We start from the raw sequence: 19,933 nt of genomic DNA on the forward strand, positions 1-19,933 counted from the left end.
GTACTGATGCTGGAGAAAATGGGCATGGTCGGGGGGCAGAGCAGTAAAGCCCCTAAGAAGGCTCAGGGTGTGGGCTCCATCTTCACTGTGAAGACTTGTCTTAGAACAGCAGCCATGCTCATACCATGGCAGGCTTTTCTCCAGCTGATACAGTGTTAAAAACTTGAATTTGGATGTCCTCAGGTTGCTCTTATCAATGCCCTACAAGTCACAGAATACTCCTTACCCTACGCTTCACCTATTTTCTACTATCCACTTGGTTTCTAAAGGCATATGACTTTCCACTCCTTGAAAGGCTCTTCCCACTATAAACAGTAAGAACAAACAAACAAAACCGAACGAGTGCAGATGTAAATATGCTTATGGCAAGAAATTGTGGGAGTTCTCATCTGAGGATTTCCATTTTCTCTGTGCAATGAAATACCAAGTCATTTGCTGAGAGGGAGAAGGAAAGTGGAAAGCTGGAGATGTGAGGAGAGTGGTGAATGCCTAAAATAACTGCTGTGAAAAATGAGAGAACTAGAAAAAATAGAATTACAGCACAATTGTGTGGGCCCGTTCGAAGTCGGTAACAATAAACTTACAGCCTTGTTACTGCCTCTGTGATTTTCTCCAGTAGCGCTCATGTAGAAAAATAAAGAGTTGAGATTCTGTCAGGCAGGTTCGATAAAAAGACAGGGAGGAATTCGACAACACTGACAAGACTGATAACATGATGAAGAGGGAAGAAAAGACATTTAGGAAGATATGGATAAAAAAAATTATATGGATTGGAAATTCTGCTAAAGATAGGTTGAAAGCAGTTGATTGAAAAACGTGGAAATATAGGAAGTAGTATGTTCAGTGGTCAGCCTGAATTGATAACTTCAGAAGTAAATCAGTTCTGGGAGACAAGGAACAGAACGCGGGTCATGAACCTGAGTGCTAAAGAAAAGAAGAGGTAATCATTCAGAATGAGAAGGTCAATGACGTGCAAGGCCAAGGTCGTGGATGAATCACAAGAAGTAACCCAGGCAGCAGCTAAGGTAAAAAGGAAGACTAAATCTAGACCGCAGGTTCCACTGAGTAAAAAACAATGTCCCAGTGGTCTGCAAATGAAGAAGGTTATAGAGTAGGGCATCTAGATGAAATGAATGTCCCCCCAAAGGTAGGGGTTTATGTGAGTGTGGAAGTGCCAAAATCTAAGATCTAGAGAGGACATCAATACCTTGCCCTGAAATATACAGGGTATAAACTTCTGGAGCAGAAAGCAATTCCGTAGGAGATATGCATATGTGTGTATTTATTATATTGTACATGCATGTGTCTGTAACATAGTATATATGTGTGGGTGTGAATATATATATATATATATATATATTCTTTAAATATAAACATTATATGACCAAGTATAAGCAGAAGTTCAATACAGGAATGTACATATCCTACCAAATCTTCTAAGACATTTCAACTGAAAAACTTCCCCTTAAATAAAATGATTACGCTTATATTTTGAAAAAAATAATCTGCTTCACTTACTATTAGCAAATAAAATTGATTAAGGCATAGCTTTGGAAAAAAAATAAAAAATAAAAAATGAATCAAACCCATGACTGTGTAGAACTTTAAGGCTAAGGCTAAAGATGGTAGAGAAGACTACTTCGTATTACTCCTATGTATTCTTCCTGACCCGAACTCAGCAATACCTTCTGTGGGAAGACTCCAAGCCCCAAATCTGAGTTAGATGTCTATCTTACATTTTCCCACAGCACCTGGTTCTTACCTCATCAGAAAACACATCACATGTGCTGTGAGCAGCCATTACTTGCCTCTCACATCAAAGGAAAAACTAAAGGAAATTTTCTATAATTCTAGTACCTAGTGCTCTGCCTATAACATAGAAAGTATATAATTAATGTTTCTGGAAAAGAAAGAGCAAAAGAGGATATTAAATAGACTGAAACCAAAGAAGGAAAAAGCTTAATCTTTTCAAACATAAAGAAAGAGAACACAAAATTTCCAATCACCAGCCATTTCTAACAGAAAATTTCTACATAAGAAGTAAATAGGTTTGGTTAACAGCAAGTCTCAATGTCCTTTTTGAATAAAGAAAAAAAACTGCATAGGGATAATGACAATTAAGTCACTGAGATTTCAACTGTTTGCTCGTTTTCTACACATCTAGAATGGAACTGACTTTGATTGCCAGAGTTAATGTCATCTTTTCCATCTCCTAAATTATTCATAAGAGGAAATAATAGAAGGCTATCTCTAGCCTGAAAAAAGTAAATCTGTTATTGTAGTTGCATGTTTTCTTGTCTTGTCTGTAATCCTTGGTTTTCCTGATACGCACCCTGAAGCTCCTTGAAGACCTGCCTTATCTCTGGTTACAGCCAGTAACCCTCACATAGTAGTTAACGCTGGAAATGCTTGTGGTGTCAACTAATGTTGAAATATAAAGGGACTATACAGCACTAGCATTTAAAATAACCAGCTCAAGATGTAGTAAAAGTGACTTTAAAAATTAAGGATTAATAAATCATCAGTTTTCCAACTGAAATTAAAGATTATCATAAATCTGCAAATAAAACACCTCAGTTGAAACAATGATATCAATGCAACATATACGCAGAATTTTCTCAAAGATTTTGAGAAAAGCAGCTTGAAAGGGGCTTCTATTTCTCAGTCTGGGTGGTGGTTAAATGGGTGTGTTCACTTTGTGAAAAGTCAATTAAAATTTCTTTACAACACAAACGTTTTAAAAAAGTAAGACAAGAGGCTTCAACCAGGAAAACGCTAACTGGGGAGAAGTTTTGCAGGGATCCTGGTCTTAGGAATGGAAAGGGGGACATGCAAGGGTCACACTGAAGGGGAAAAGGGCTGAGCAGGATGGAAGGGGGTAATAAAGAGACACTCAGTTTTTTACTCTATATATTTCTCTACTGTTTGATATAAAAACTGAAAAATTTATATTATACGGTGTTTTAGCAAAGTTATCAACTATTAGGCCTTTTATATTTAAAATGAGATGTCTTCTCTCCCCCATCCCCCTGCAAGGCTCTTATTTCCAAACACCACCAGCTGAGCGTTTCACAGTTATAGAATTTCAGAGATGAAAGATAGACTGGAGATAATCTATTACTAACTTCTTATTTCCATGACAAGAACATTAAGGCCTAGGGGGGTTAAGTGATTTGTCCTTAAGTGTGGCACTTCCACACTCCCATAAACCTCTGGATTCCAGAGCTAGCAGAGATAGAGCTAGAATTTAGGTTCTTGAATTCATAAATAGTTCATTCCTTTCTTAATTTCAAGTTTCTGTTTTTTAAAGATTCTATTCCATGGAACCTATAAAACCACTGATTGGAAGTTAATATTATTTACTGCTCAAATCCAGAGTGTTAAAAAAACTTACTGCAAATTTTACAGGTTCAAATATGGCACATGCATAATTCATATTTAAATTTGGACTCCCCTCCTTTAAAACAATTACTACAATTATTCCTTAAATACATATTTAAAAAATAATTTGACAAAATAACATCGAATCTAAATGTTTTCTACAAAAAGTAAAAATGTATTCAAAGATTCAATAGGCACATTTTAAATTAGCTGCTGTATAAACCCAAAAGCAATTACTTTAGATACAATTTCTAAGCATCATTTAAATCATCTGTCTCTCACACCATGTAACTGAGAAGAGAGTGGTAACCTATGTTTCAAAATAAATCTTTAATAAATGAAGTGATCTCCTGCCTGGGGAGAGACAGAGCAGCTAAGAAAATTAGAAATGGGAAATAGTGTCATTTATCTTATGGTCAATGGTTCAGATCAGAAGCAGTTTACGTTGGATAGCAGTTTAGTGAATGAGAAGAAATGTCTTGATTAGCTATTCTGAGAAAATGAGAATTCACTCCTCAGAACTCTTACAAGTTTCACATTGCCTATAATCTACTCCAAGCAACTAAATACTGAAAAGAACAAGAAACCTAATTAATCTTTGATTGTTAAAGACTGTTCCTTTAAGAAACAACAGTCTGTTTGCTCCCAGAGACTACATTTTGTTGTTGTTAAGATCCTCAAGAAATGTATTATTTAAGAAAAAATTCTGGACTTCTTCTAAGGTCTTAAGGAAAAAAAGACAAAACTGAAGAACTGAAAGTCTACTCTGGGTTAAAAAGAAAACATGAACATTTAAATATTTTATATTACATGATAATCTTCAATATCTTTTCAATAAATGTGAACTCAAACATAAAAGTTGAAGCTTTTCTAAAAGGAAAAATTTTAAACAATAATGAAGAAAGAGATGAGAGATGAAGAAAGGTAACTTTCATCAAGTGTCGTGGACATCAGATTAAGATAGAGACATGGGGTCAAATCTGTCTCTGCTACTAACTGCCCCAGCAAGCCAAGGTCTCCGGACCTTCTCTTTTTTTGGCCACACTGGGTGGCTTGTGGGATCTTAGTTCCCCAACCATGGATTGAACCCGGGCCCAAGACAGTGAAAGCATCAAGCCCTAACCACTGGACCGCCAGGGAATTCCCAAGTTCTCTGGATCTTAACTGATGCCTCTGCAAAGTAAGGACACTAATTCACCAACTCATTTTATGTGCCTACTATTGTATTAAACATTGTATGACTATTATTCATAACTAGCTCATGGATCTAGCAGAACCCTCCATTGCTAAACCATATGTTGATCTGTTGAGGGGCAACTTTTATAGCCAACATTTTATTCGGCAAACTACAAAAACAAATTTGAAGTACTGGCCTTTCAACAGGTATTGACCCAAATATGACTGAACCAAAAATATTTAAATCTTAACATTTTAAAATAGACCAAGTGGCTAAATTATTTTTAAAATCTCCCTTACAATTCAAAGAAGTTAATTAAGTATATCAATGCAAAAATGTATGGTTTCCCATGCCTTTTAAGTGATTTAGATAAGCATTAAAAGTATTAATAAGTGTGGGTAGAAAGAATAAAAAATTAAGTTGATTCACCAGTTTACGGTCAGGTTCAAATAATTTTTTTTAGCTCTTTTTTTTTGCGGTACGCGGGCCTCTCACTGCCGTGGCCACTGCCGTGGCCTCTCCCGTTGCGGAGCACAGGCTCCGGACGCGCAGGCTCAGTGGCCACGGCTCACGGGCCCAGCCGCTCCGCGGCATGTGGGATCCTCCCGGACCGGGGCACGAACCCGCGATCCCTGAATTGGCAGGCGGATTCTCAACCACTGCGCCACCAGGGAAGCCCTTTTTTAGCTCTTGAAGCAAATGAGGATGTATGGTGCAACAATAGGTGACTCATTCATGGCAAAAGAAAGTCATTTTTGTTTTACCAGTAAATTACTGTAATTATTTAAAATACTTCAACAGTTTAAACATACACAAACAATTTTATAAATTTTTATAAGTTTTATAAATGAAAAGATATATATTATGGAATTATCATTACATACTGGTAAGTTTAAGAGCAAGAATTTCATATTTTTTTATCTCTTTCTTCCCTCTCTTCCTCTTTGACTCCCATCCACATCCCCAGGTAACTCACGTTAAGTAACATGTATCTTTCCCTATTCTTCTCCATGTTCATATACTCATGAACACACACAACACAAATGGGAGGATGGATACCTGGTGTAAATCCTAAATCAACTGATATTCTCTACTTCATTCTTGTCAGTGATTGCACAATATTCCAGGGTGTACACTGTACGTGGTTTATGCAAACGTTTCCTTGTTGTGTTGACAGGCATTTATGGTTACATACTAGTATTTTACTCTATGGGACAGAGTCCCAGCACTGGGGTTGCTGTGTTGAAGAAAGCTTATTTTCCATTTTAACTGATGTTGTCAGATGTCTTTACAGAAGACTATGGTAGTTCACTTTTCCACCAGTAACATTTGTATCTTTTTCCTTATATCTACACAGATAACAGACCTTTTCCATTTTTGCCAACCTGAGTTCTCACTGTTACTTTAATTGTATTTCCCAAAATGCTAGCTAGTTTGAGCACCTGGACATTTGGATTTGCACTTTTTGTGAAATGCCTATTATAGTCTTTGCCCATTTTTCCATTGGGTTGTCTATTTCTTGTTAATTTCTAAGAGCTAGAAATAGTGCTGATACTAACTTTTGATCATCTGCATTCCAATTTTTGTCCCAAATGGGTACTTTAAATATTAAACTTTGCCTGTGGTTTCCTTTTTGTCTTTTCCTTTTAAAGCTTTTTGTTTCTCTGTCTTGGCTAAGATTACCCCAACCTCTAGAACAGCACTGTCCAACAGAACTTTCCACAATGGTGAAAATGTTCTATATCTGTACCATCCAATATAGTAGTCACTAACTACCTGTATGGCTAGTAAGACTGAGGAACTGAATTTTAATTAATTTAAATGTAAACATGTGGCCACTATATTGGACAACTCAGTCCAGAACTTAGCTACTCACAGTGTAGTCCATGAACTGGCTCAGGCCAGGAGCACTAATACAGTCCGGGAGGTGTGCCAACAGTGAACAGTCTCAGGCCCCATCCCAGAACTACTGTGTCAGTTTTCATCTTAACAAGATCCCCAGGTGACTCGTATTTACATTAAAGTTTGAGAAGCACTACTAATAATCATCTAAATTAGGGAGCCTCAAAACTTTTTTGGGCCATGGACCCCACTGGCAATCTGGTGATACTTGTGAACCCCTTCTGAGACTAAAGTCTCTAAAATCAAAAATTAAAATACACAGAATTGCAAAGGAAACAAATTACAGCTGACCCTTGAACAACAGGTTTGAACCGTGCAGATCCACTTACATGCAGATGTTTTTCAATAATAAATACTACAGTACTACACGATCCATGGTTGGTTGAATCCACAGATGCACAGTTGCTGACAGGGAGGGCTAACTAGAAGTTACATGCAGATTTTTTCAACTGCGCAGAGGGTCAGCACCCCATGTTGTTCAGGGGTTAATTGTATACTGCAATAAAACTACTGAAATATTTTTTAAAGTTATACATGTCCTTTTTTATTAATGCACTAAAGATAAGATCCAGTGAGGGGTCTACAACTACACTGAAGTTGAAGTAGTGATAAGCATAATCTCTAAAGATACCTGCAATAACTACACTGTGATATGGAAATACCTGAATTCTAATGCTGACAGAGTCATCGGCAGTGACAGTCCTACTGTGGTTTTTGTATTTACCTGTAATTGAAGGAAATGCTAAATTTCAGTAAGAAATGAAAATAATGTTTTCCCCATTCCACCTGGAGGCTCGTGGACCCTGAGTTAAGAATCTGCATGATTACTGAAGTAATGGCCTAGATTTCCTTCTAAAAATTTTAATCCAACTGGAAGTAATATGTGTATATGGTATGGAATGTGAGGACCAACTTTTTTTTTAACGGATGAATAACATCCAGTTGTGCTAGGACCCTTATACTAAAAAAACACTCTTGGGACTTCCCTAGTGGCTCAGTGGTTAAGAGTCCACCTGCCAATGCAGGGGACACTGGTTTGAGCCCTGGTCCGGGGGGATCCCACATGCCATGGAGCAATGAAGCCCGTGCACTACAACTACTGAGCCTGAGCTCTAGAGTCCGTGAGCCACAACTACTGAACCCATGTGCCACAACTACTGAGGGCTGCGTGCCTGGAGCCCGTGCTCCGTAACGGGAGAAGCCACCGCAATGAGAAGCTCGCGCACTGAAACGAAGAGTAGCCCCCGCTCACTGCAACTAGAGAAAGCCCGTGCACAGCCAAAAATATAAATAAATTAATTTAATTAAAAAAAAAAACCCAAACCAAACAAACAAAAAACACTCTTTTTCAACTGAACTGAACGACCACTATTGTGGTATATAATTAGACCTGTTTCTATACTTTGTTCTACTGATGTTTGTTTCTCTGCCAATATCACATTTAGTTGACCTCAGTAGTTTTGAAGTATATACTGGGATCTTGGTAGGCCCAGCATCTCAGCTTTCCCCACCTTTCACATTTCTTCCCCCCACATTTTTCTTGGCAATTTCAGAACATTTGTTTTATTCACATAAACTAAAATCATTTATCCAATCCCAATCCTTGTATGGCATTTCTCTCCTCCACCAAAATATCAAACATAGAAAATAACAAAATTATTGGGATATAATTTAACTTATAATATAAATAAGTGCATTTATTATGTATTTTATTTATAATATAAATATATAAATAACTGCATTTAATTAATATATTAACAGTATATATTAATATTAACATATGAACACACGTAACAGTATATATTAATTTAGTATATACTAATATGTAGCATATATTAATAATAGTATATATTAATATTATTATTGTATATAACAGTATATACCAATATATTAATAATAATATAGATAATATAAATAACTGCTTTTATTATATATTATTTATTCAGAATATAAATAATTGCATTTAATTTATTAACAGTGGAAAAATTGCTATTTTTATGACTTTGTCTCCTTTCTGAGATATAGTGCTTCCAGGTACAACAATAAGATTTAATCATTTTCTTCATATAAGTCCATTACTTTCCCCATGAATTAAGTATTTTCCCCCAAGTCCATCTCTAGCAGTTATTACTCTAAACCTAGAGAAATGCTATTGGTCAATTACACATTTATCCTGCATTCAGTCACAATATCAGATTTCTACATTAATTTTAGCTGGTTTTTAAACTAACAGAAAAAAAATTTTAATCTCCTTTCAAATTTTTACATGGATAGTTTTTTTCTTCTTAGTGCATCTGCTAGGTCCCTCCAAGACCATGCTAGGTAATAATGAGCAACTCAGTCTGTGTCTGGTTCCTGATTTTTACAGAAAAAGGTTTTACTGTTTTGCCATTTAGGATAAAGTTTTTGCGGGCTTTTTTTAAGTAAATATTTTTAAGTCTCTTTTTTTGGAATGGTCACTGAATTTTAACATCCTTTATCATTTAATGATACAATCACATGGTTATTCACCTTAAACTTGCTGATGTAATGGATAATCCTTTCTGTCCTAGAATATACTTTACTTAGTTGTAAAGTATTATTCTTTTGATACAATGCTAGAATTCATTTTTGTACATTTAGTTTTTGCATCTTTAGCAGTAAGTAAAATTAGCTGATAGATTTGTTTTGTTTTGCTTTTGTACTATCCTTCTCAGAGCTTTCCATCTTTTTCAATACTAGTTTCGTATAGTTTATTTAACTGGAATCAGCTGTGCTTATAGAAATCAACTGTGAACCTATCAGGGTAATCCATCTGTGAACCTGGTAACTTCATCAACAGTACATCTTTACTCACTCTGTAATACCTCTATGGTAATCGTTCTATTCAAGTTCTCCACTTCTGCTAATTTTAGTAATCTATATTTCGTTGGGACATTTTTTTCAGTTTTCAAGCTTTTCACAGAGCCACATGCAATATTAATGTCCAATAATTCCAAACTCCTTATTTTGACTGTTCTGTTTTCTTTCCTAAGATGACTACTAAATGTCTTTATTTTTCATCTTTCTCTTTAATAATAAAGGCACTTTAAGGCGATACGTCTTCCTCTGGCCCAGCTTTAAATGTGTCTAAAAGATTTTGATATAGAATGTTCTCATTTTAATTGCTTTCTTGTTTTCACTTCCTCTATGATCTAAAAGATATGTTTCTCTTGTTTGTTTTTTGTTTCTTCTTTGATCTAAAAAATGTTTCTTAATTTCTAAACTTTTTCCGCTCACCTTTTAATTATCACTACTAAATTAGGATAAAAATAGGAACTACAAAATCTTTACTTAAAAATTTATTATTTTACTATGTGGTCAAGTGTATACATGATAGTTCTGTCAACTTTTCATTGACATTTTATTTATTCATTTATTTATTTTTTGGCCACCCTGTGCGGCTGGTGGGATCTTAGTTCGCCAACCAGGGATTGAACCAGGGCCCATGGCAGCGAAAGCACAGAGTCCTAACCATGGGACCGCCAGGGAATTCCCTTCATTGACATTTAAAAAAAAAGTTATTCCCTGGTCAAGGAATGTTAAGCTCTATACATAGCAACTAAATCAAAATTATTGATTGAATCAATTCTTCTAGCCCTGACTTATTTTTATGTCTATTAAATCTATCCAATTCTGTAGAAAGTACATTATAAACTTCCCCCCATCATTACACTTTCATTAAGTTCTCCTTGTTTTTCTAAAACCCTTTTGTTTATAATTACTATGTTCCTTGATACGTAGAAGTTTATGTCTCTAAAATCACCTTTCATTATTGTTTTCTGTTACCCTGTTTTGTGGTTCTAATCTTATATTACTATTACATTCTTGTTCTTTTTTCATAACTGTTAGTCCATCCCTTTAATTTTCAATCTTTATCAATATGCATTAAGCATATTCCTTATAGATAAATAGAAATGAGTGTGGTTTTACAGTCAATATGGCAGTCTCTTTCAATGGAATACTTTATTTTTCAGCTTTCTGGAGGCAAAGGAGACTTTATCCACCTTATCTGGAGTGGGAGGGGCAGGGAGTCCTATAGATTTTTACAGGTTAAGCTCTGTCAACAATCTGTTCTGGTCTTGCTTAGGGCTTTCTCATACTGTGTCCAGGCTTTCACTCAGGCCAGGGGAGAAAAACCCCAAACATGGTAGCTTATTTCTAAGATGGCCTCTATCAATTTCTTCCCTTGTATATGGCAAGATATTCCCTGACTGAAGACTATTCCTTTTAATGCTCTGCTTGACTAAGAGAACATGATGATGTTGCTGGGACTTTAAAGTTAAGTCCTAAGAAGACTTTCAGCTTTGGCCTGGGTTTCTTTATGCTTGAACACTTACTCTGGAGACCAACTGCTAGGTCCTGAGGTTGCCACGTTGAAGGATGCCTAAACTAGTCACATGGAGAAGCCAGCTGGAGAGTGATCTGGCCCCAAACATGTGAATGAAGACTTCCGATGACTCCAGCCTCAGACAGGTAAGAAATATCCAGCTGAGCCTATCAATATTCAGGGCTGTGACAGATAAAAATTAAGTCACGAAGTTTTTAGTGTGGTTTGTTATGCAGCAATACATAACTGGAACATTAGCTTTCCCAAAGCCCCAGACTTCAGTCAGGTCTAGCCACCTCCTAGCCCTAATGCGAGCTTGGCTAAGAAGAGGCAGATCATTGGAATTGGAAAAAAAAGGGAAAATGAAATGCATTTAGGGTGTCATCTCTTTCAAATATGCCTCAATAGCAAGGCTTATTCTTTCCATAGTTTACGTTGACTATGTCATGTAACTTCAAAGTGTTACAATAAGTAGGAGTTTATTTAGGTTTGAGTTTGGCATGGCTATACCCAGTAGTATGATGACTCAATTTTGACACTATTTTTCTCTATTTGAGCTGTGAAACCTTTATTCATACAGTGACCTATGGTAACATCTGGCCATTATTTGGCTGAAATGCCTATTTTACATATCAAGTTGATGGCTGTTTTTAAAATTATTCTTTGTGCTGCTAATGCCATGACAAAATTAAATGCAGACATAGGCATGAACGTCATGGGGATAATACTCCAGTATAAATTATTTATTCAGATGATCCAGCATATACAGCTATTAGTTACTTTTTTATATCGATAAAGAAATTAAATCGTAAAGTTAAAATGATAAAAAAAACCCTCTTAGACACTCCAAATTATGTCTGTAGAATCTGGATTGAGATGTGTATAGCAAGAGAACAAAGTGTTCATAGTGTACCCAGATTGAAGCTACAGTACTTGGTAAGGTCCCTCATGAGTTGTTTTCCCTTCCCAAAATATGATGATATACCATCCTGGCCCCTAGGTTCAAAATTTCATCTCAAGACCTAATAATCCCCTCAAAATCTGTCCCTGAAATAAATTAACAATGCCACTGGATTTCTTTAAGATTATAAACACAGTGGCAGATGGGGAAAAAAAAAGGCCACATTACTCTTTAAAAATTTTTTCCTCTTACAGCCATGTATAAAACAATCAGCTAAATGAGGCTTCTCCCCGATAACATCCTATTTTAAACTGCCTTCATTATAGCTTTCCCATGAACTGTTCCCTCCTCATGAACTTTTATCTTTAAGTCATTTACATAATTTGTAAAAATACAGCAAGTTTATAAAGAAGCAACAGGTTTTAGATGTATACGTAAGAAATGGGTTTTAGAACCTCCAAGTAGTAATACTACAGCTAGTGTTATTCTAATTATTATATTTGTGGATGTTATAAATACATTAAAATATTAATTATTATTATAATATATAAAATTAAAAATATGAAATTTAATTAAGAATATAAAGTGTTTTTGTACCTCAATAAGTAAACAACAACAAAGGAGATTTGTGTTCATGGTCCATGAACCTGCCACATTAGAATCCTAGGTTATTTATTAAAATTGAGATTCTTAGGTCCGTCTCAAACCAAAACCAGAACCTATGAAAGTATCCAGGAATCTAAGTTTTAAGCAGAGCTTACTCAACTTAAATGTAATATAGAGAGGCAAAACTATTATTGTTTACTAATGAATTTGTCAGATACCCAAAAATAATTACAACTGATGAGTATCATCATAACATGTATCTGATAAAGGAATTTTAAATTCATCAGTTGGGCAGGATAAAAAAGAAACTTCAGAAAACAAATAGTTAATAATGCCCTGAAATTAAAAAACCCGACTAACAAGTATGTATCATTAATGAAATACTTCATTTTCATTCAAATAAAATTAACAGGATTATTCATGTATGAATACTTAAGATGAGCCTCAAGGTAATTTTGCAGAATTTTTCTCAATAAATGTAACTATGTTTCCTAAACAAGGAAGTTCTCTTAAACAAAACACTCTTCTTGCTTCCTAGTTACCAAAGTTCTCATAAGAGAAAAGTATTTCACCATTTCCTCATGAAACTTAATGGCTCTAAGTACAGACTCATTAATGCCCTATATAATATTGTTAACATTTCTTTCTTTTGAAAAGAAGCATTCTGAAATAACTCTACAATAGCACAACAGCTGCACATAGCTTAGCTACATGTACTGGACCAAAATTCTGACCTGTTACAAAGAGATTTCATAAATAGGAAATAAACGTATAGCAATTATGAAAACACTAAGTACCATACACAAGCTCATGTATGAAATACAGCTCAAAATATGCTATAATTAGACTATGTTACTGATGCTTATAAAAAAACTCTCAACTTGAAGTAAAAGATGAGCCCTATTTTCCAGGGTTAGTATCCAGATATTATTTCCAAATAACTAAAGATGTGGAAAAAAATAACGAAAGAAAATTCCAGAAATCTACTAAAATTGGCACTTCAGGAAGAGCGACTTCTTTTTTAAAGGTCAAAAATCACATTTTATTACATTTCATGTAATAGCTATTGAACAAATCAGTTTTTCACTTCATATCTGCCATGAACTAGCAGCTTATATGAATAAAGGCACAATTAACTGTGTACTTGGGCTTTAACATCTCTGAATGCTTTTGTTAGGTGTAATTATGAAAATCAGTGTAATAACTGAGACACCTTTGATCTGAAGACTACATGTTTTGCCAGAAAAGTTTCAATTTTTAAAAATTCTATCTCCCAGTTATAGATCTACTAAATTTTATTAAAAAAACATAGTATTTGATTGATTTAAGGCAATGGATATGAAATAAGGAATATAAATGAAAATAAGGTAACAATGTAACACTTTGGCCTCTAGGTCAAAAATGACAAGATGTTTTGAGTAGCCCAAAACCAGTTACAGAAATAAATGGATATATGCTGCCACCATGTGGTAAAAAAAAACAAACATTAAGTTCATTTTTGGAAAAGACAAAACTCAATCCAACAGTCTTAGTAAAGCGGAAAGTTTGTTTTCCTAACTCCCAGTTTTAAAACTCAGAGACATAACTAACAAATATCTTAGTTTCTCTTAGTAACCCACATGGAATTGCCATGATGCTGCCATTTTTGAGGCACTTATATTTGTTGGCTCTTGCCTCCTCTTTTAAGTTTCCTATTAATTTACTACTTGTTCTATAAAATAGTAGTACCATCTTGTATTTGTCCTGAGTTTACCCCTTGCAAGTCAATCCTCACCTTACGTGATTTTATGATTTTGTGATTCTATGAACTTCAATCACATTTTCCCCAGCTGTTGGTGTTCATTTGACACATACTAATCTTTATATGTCCTCAGATAGTAAACTCAGCTGCCCAAATACCAGATCTTACTTTCCAAACTCTGAACTTCATGGCTATATCAGGAATTCAATAATTATTAATAGGTAAGTAGTGCAAACAACCAAAATTACAATGTTCAAAGCTGTACATTTTGTTCAAGGTCTAGTGATGTATTTTATTTTGCTTTTAATATTTTTCTTCATAATGCCTAACGAGTCATCACCCATATCAGTACAAAGTTAAACATGTTGAGAAAAAAGATTCTCCAATGAAGCTAAGATTCTTTTTAGAGAAAACAGAGGATTTCAAAGCTAAATATTTTACATGCACAGACTGGATTTTCTCTTCCTTCACCTGTGTTTAAAACAAAATTGTAAGGTGATTCCACTTCTGGTGATGGTTCCAAGTTCCCATCTGACCAATCCTACTGCAGATACAACTTCAAATTCTGGGCAAAATATAAAACAACCATCTGAAGGCACAGGAAAGTGACCAAAGTCAGGCAGATTCTGGAGGGATGTCTTCTACAAGAGGAAGAAGGGAACAGCATTGGGTAAATTTCCTGGTCTCTCTCTCTTTTTAAAATGCCTTTTAGCTGGAAGGCAGGCCTACTATGTGCCAAGTTGGATGATAAAGGTAAAACAGAATATCCTTCATCTTTCTAGCTTGAAGAACCAGAAAACAAAAGTTTGGGGCAACTCAGCTGCTCTAAAATGAGGAGGGAATTCTAGAGACAGCCAGAAAAGGGGCACTCTGAGTTCTGCGGATAATCTCTGCCAGATCTCTGGCTGACCTCTGAACAACACATGTGTAGGACAGACCCAAGCAGTCCTACTAAGGCCAAAAAAACCTAACTGAAATTTGAGCTGCTGCCCAAGAGACAGAGCATGCTATCTGAGTACAAACCATTTAAATTCCTGCTAAAACAAAAGCATCAGCACTGTCAAAATGCAGTCTCCACAACCTAACAGTTGCAATGTTAAGATCTAAATTTACTCAGATTTAAATTATCAATTTAAAGTTACTCAACCTTTGAAGAAACAGGAAAATGTGACCCATCCTTAAAAGAAAAGACAATCAACAGAGACAAACTCTGAGGTGACTCAGATTTTGGAATTAGCAGACAAGGTAAAGCAGAGATTTTAACTATTCTCAGTGGTATAAAGGAAAATGTGCTTATAATGAATACACAAATAGCAGAGAAATAAAAACTATAATAACCAAATGGAAATCTAGAAGTGAAAAATCTGACTATTAAATTTTACACAAGAAAAACAAAAAAGTATGTCCACACAAAAGCCAATGTTCAAATGTTTGTAGCAGCTTCATTTATAATGTCTCCAAAGTGGAAATAACTCACATGCCCATCAACTGGAGGATGAATATATCCATACAATTAAATATTACCCAACAATAAAAAGGAACTACTGATACATTAAAAAGAAAACAGTCTGGCAATTCCTCATAAATTAAATATGACCAGTGGATGGATAGATGGACAGGTATGTGATTAAGATAAGTATAGTGATATGCTAATGGCAGAAATTAGGTGACGGGTATACTGGTGTTCATTGTAAAATTTTTTCTAGTTACCTATGCTCAAAAACTTTCATAATAAAACAGAAAAAAAATATAGTCTCTAGGGTTGGTGACCAATTTTGAATATGCTGATTTGGGGATCATAAACTGAGAGGTTACATAAAAGAAAACACACAGGTTATAATCAGTCTACTAATCTTCTGAGATCTTCCTCCAATTTGCCTTACTAGCGTGGTACTCTAGCACTCAGAAAAACTTTGCTATCTGCAAACTCGAGATTTTACTTTGCGCTTCCTTTCCAGTATAATGTTTACTGTTTGTTCCCCTGTACTCCTTTTTTTTAAATTTAATTTTATTATTTTTAAAATATTTATTTACTTATTTGGCTGCATCGGGTCTTAGTTGTGGCATGCAGGATCTTTCGTTGCAGCATGTGAGCTCTTCGTTGCAGCATGGGGGATCTAGTTTCCTGACCAGGGATTGAACCTGGGCCCCCTGCATTGCGAGTATGGAGTCTTAGCCACTGGACCACCAGGGAAGTCCCTCCCTGCGCTCCTTTTATAAATTTATTTATTTTATTTATTTTTGGCTGTGTTGGGTATTTGTTGCTGCACACAGGCTTTCTCTAGTTGCGGTGAGCGGGGGCTACTCTTCGTCGCAGTGCACGGGCTTCTCATTGCGGTGGCTTCTTCTCGTTGTGGAGCATGGGCTCTAGGCGCATGGGCTTCAGTAGTTGCGGCACGCAGGCTCAGTAGTTGTGGCGCACGGGCTTAGTTGCTCCGCAGCATGTGGGACCTTCCCGGACCAGGGATCGAACTTGTGTCCCCTGCACTGGCAGGCGGATTCTCAACCACTGTGCCACCAGGGAAGCCCCCTGCGCTCCTTTTAAAACATAAATTCCATGAGGCCAGAGATCTCTGTTTTGTTCACTGAGGTATTCCACGCACCTAGAACAATGCTTGCCACATAATCAAGGTATAGTGAATTATTTATTGAATAAATTTTATTCTCACAATAATGGCCATGTGAGTGAGGCAGATGTTACATATTCTCATCCCTATTTTACAGATGGGGACTGCAGGGAGGGGTAGTAAAGACTAAGTTTTTTATCCAAGATCATCACACCATCGCCGAGTTGCAGAGATGAAACTCAAACTAGTATCTCTGAATTCCCCAGATACCAGAGCAGTAAATAATTTAACAAACCATTTCAAAAAATAACCCCCCACAATATATTGCTAAAAAAATTTCTTTTAATATTAGATATTAACATTTACTCACTATATCCTTATAAAAAGGTCCTAGCTGGTGACTTTTCATTTAAAACTTTTCAGTCTATATTTTCTGAGTGTTGGGCAAGTTGACCTGTACTAGGCCCTTGACAGAGCAGAAGAATCTAACTTTAAGGGTGGCTTTAATACAAAAGTAATTCTATTATGTCTAAATCATATTCTCTGAGTTTCTAAGACCTTTTATTATGGAGATAAGGCATTACTTTTCTTTCTTTCCTGAATGTGATTCAGTTCCCTCTTTATATTAAGTTCAGGAAAAGGTTTAAGACAGAAGATTATATTTTCAGCTGAGAGGTGGTAAACCTTTAAGAAGCAAACTTGCACATGGAAAGGTTCTATGATGGCTAATTTTTTGTGTCAATTTGGCTAGGCTACGGTACCCAAATATTTAGTCAAACATTATTTTACATGTTTCTGTGAAGGCATTTTTTAGATGAGATTAACGTTTAAATCAGCAGACTCTGAGTAAAGCAGTTTACCTTCCATAACGTGGTGGGCCTCATCCAATCAGCTGAGGCCTCACTAGAACTAAGACTGACCTCCCCTGAGCAAGAAGGAATTCTGTCAGCAGACTGCCTTTGGATTCAAACTGCAACCCTCCCTTGAATCTCCAAGCCTGCCAGCCTACCCCATTAGAGTTTGGATTCGCCAAGCTTCCACAATCACAAGAGCCAATTCCCTAAAATACACGTCTCTCCATATATATTTACATATCCTGTTAGCTTTGTTTCTCTGGAGAACCCTAACACAAGTTCACAAACAAAACTGCTTCTGTGTTCAAGAGGTATTCATGCACTAAAAACACTCAGGAACTCTATGAGTGAAACCAGTGTTAATTTTCTATGCTTTCATGTCAATAAAATACTAAAGGTATTAGTAAGGTTGAAACAAACTAAAATCTGGGATACAATGCCATTACTGACCCTTGAGAGTAGAAAGACTTGCTTTACCACACAGTAAAAATATGTCACATACTAATGATAATTTTAGAGATCCAAGCCTTCTTTTTTTTTGGTCCAAAGAATCCTTTGTTCAGGAGAAAGTACTCTTAGAATCCCCAAATGTCAAAAGTGATTAAAATAGAGGTGGTTTGGGCTTCCCTGGTGGCGCAGTGGTTGAGAGTCCACCTGCCGATGCAGGGGACGTGGGTTTGTGCCCCGGTCCAGGAGGATCCCACATGCCGCGGAGCGGCTGGGCCCGTGAGCCATGGCCGCTGAGCCTGCGCGTCCGGAGCCTGTGCTCCGCAACGGGAAAGGGCCACAACAGTGAGAGGCCCGCGTACCGCAAAAAAAAAAAGAAAAAGAGGTTGTTTGATAGAAACATAGAAAGCTCCTCCAGTCCTCCCTCTAAAAAATAAGTCCCTGAGGGACGCTGACGTACCATAAGGTGCTGCAGAACTAAGCCTGAAAACTTATCTGCCTTGTCTCTAACGAACCCTGTGCCACACCGCCACCGCTGCTGCCACCACCATCGCCATCCTGGGCATTCTACAGAGACAATGGAGATTAAATGATTTGCCCGAGGCTGAAAAATTAGTTAGTAGCCAAACTGAGGTCTTCTTTGTCCTTTATTATTTTGACTTTAGATGCAAATTTTTTAAAAGTTAAGAGCTATTTTTCTAAATGTGCAAAGCAGTTTACCTGCACAATATGGCAGGTTAGCAGCAGAAAAAAACCACCATAATAGACCCCTGTGGTAGGGTTCACATCAGCACATCGGCCTCTCTGGCATCGCTCCTGATGACTTACTTCAATGCTCCTATGAGCAGATGGAAGCTGAGTCTTCATTTGCTTGTAATATTGGCTCTATAATGACCGAAGTAGATTCCATCCAGCACTAACAGTGCAGCAAATCAGAGCATCAAAATATAAATTAAATCATAATTGTTTATTTCTGGATAACAGATCTTTGGTAAAAGTTGCCCTTGAAATAGGACACAAAATAGTTATTTATAGGCAACCTTGCTAAAAAATCACATTTTTACTTTGAAACAGAATTGTGAGCAATTCAATGAAGTAAATGGGACAAATAGTATTATTTTCTTCATTTGACAGAGCAGGAAACATTGAATGACTTGTTCAAGGTCACACAAAGAATGAGTGTCAAGATATCATCTAAGGTATAACTCCAACCTACTAGAATTTGAACTCTGGAAGGGTAGGCACTGTCTCTCTCGTTCTCACTGCTGCCAGCACCTAGCACAGCACCAGGCATCAGTGGAGTGGATGCTAATATTAGTGCATGTGCTCTGAACAGATATTAGGAGAGCTAACTGTATTGGATGAAGAGGCAAAATGACTTATAAATGGACAAGGGCTCCCTTTCTTATCACCAACAGGGCGGATCCGTAATGAAGAACTGAGAATGAAATGAGATACAACAACAAAACACTCAGCCGGGGATTACGGCCAATATCATGGATGTACCCTGCCAAGATAAGATGGCTATTTCCAGTCTCACCTCCTTCCCACTACTTATGAAGAATCACAGCAGTTAGCATCCCCAAGTTCCATTTTTCTTTTACTGATTTTTATATTCCCTATCACAAATCTTAAGGACCTCTTGGAGCTTCTTCACACCAGGGATCAAAATTATACAAACCTCGGTCAGTTGTTTCAGTTGACCCTTGTTTTCACTTAATTCTTCGGCCAGGTCTTTCTTTTTCACTTGTAGTTCAGAGATTTCCTTTCTTAATGGATTCACTAGTTCATGGAACCGAATCTTTGAAAAAAAAAATCAAATTAATAAGCAGTCTCGAGACCCAAATTACAATTAAAATTTGCTAATTAACAGCACTCTCAATTATCAGTACTACAAGGAAAAGTATTAAGATAATAAAGGAAAGTGTTAAGGAGTTTCAGATTATATGCCTGTACACTAAAGTTTTGTTTGTACAAAAATGATACAAGACAGTCTTTAATTGTCCCTG

General features: G+C 36.3%; 1 protein-coding gene across 8 annotated transcripts in view; it reads right to left on the reverse strand.

Moving 5' to 3' along the window:
* Positions 1-19,933, reverse strand: part of PIBF1 (progesterone immunomodulatory binding factor 1) — a 226,777-nt gene that overhangs the window by 184,885 nt on the left and 21,959 nt on the right. For all 8 annotated transcript variants that reach the window (XR_002645063.3, XM_022577055.3, XM_089899451.1 and 5 more), the window contains one exon: positions 19,606-19,725. Coding sequence is in view for 7 of the 8 variants with exons in the window: in XM_022577055.3 (XP_022432763.1) it covers positions 19,606-19,725 (120 nt within the window). In the remaining variant the exon portion in view is untranslated. The remainder of the gene's footprint in view (positions 1-19,605; positions 19,726-19,933) is intronic.

This window comes from Delphinapterus leucas, chromosome 18 (assembly GCF_059928025.1).
Source record: "Delphinapterus leucas isolate spDelLeu-1000000601 "Yukka" chromosome 18, BTC_Dleu_Yukka2, whole genome shotgun sequence".
Taxonomy (NCBI): domain Eukaryota; kingdom Metazoa; phylum Chordata; class Mammalia; order Artiodactyla; family Monodontidae; genus Delphinapterus; species Delphinapterus leucas.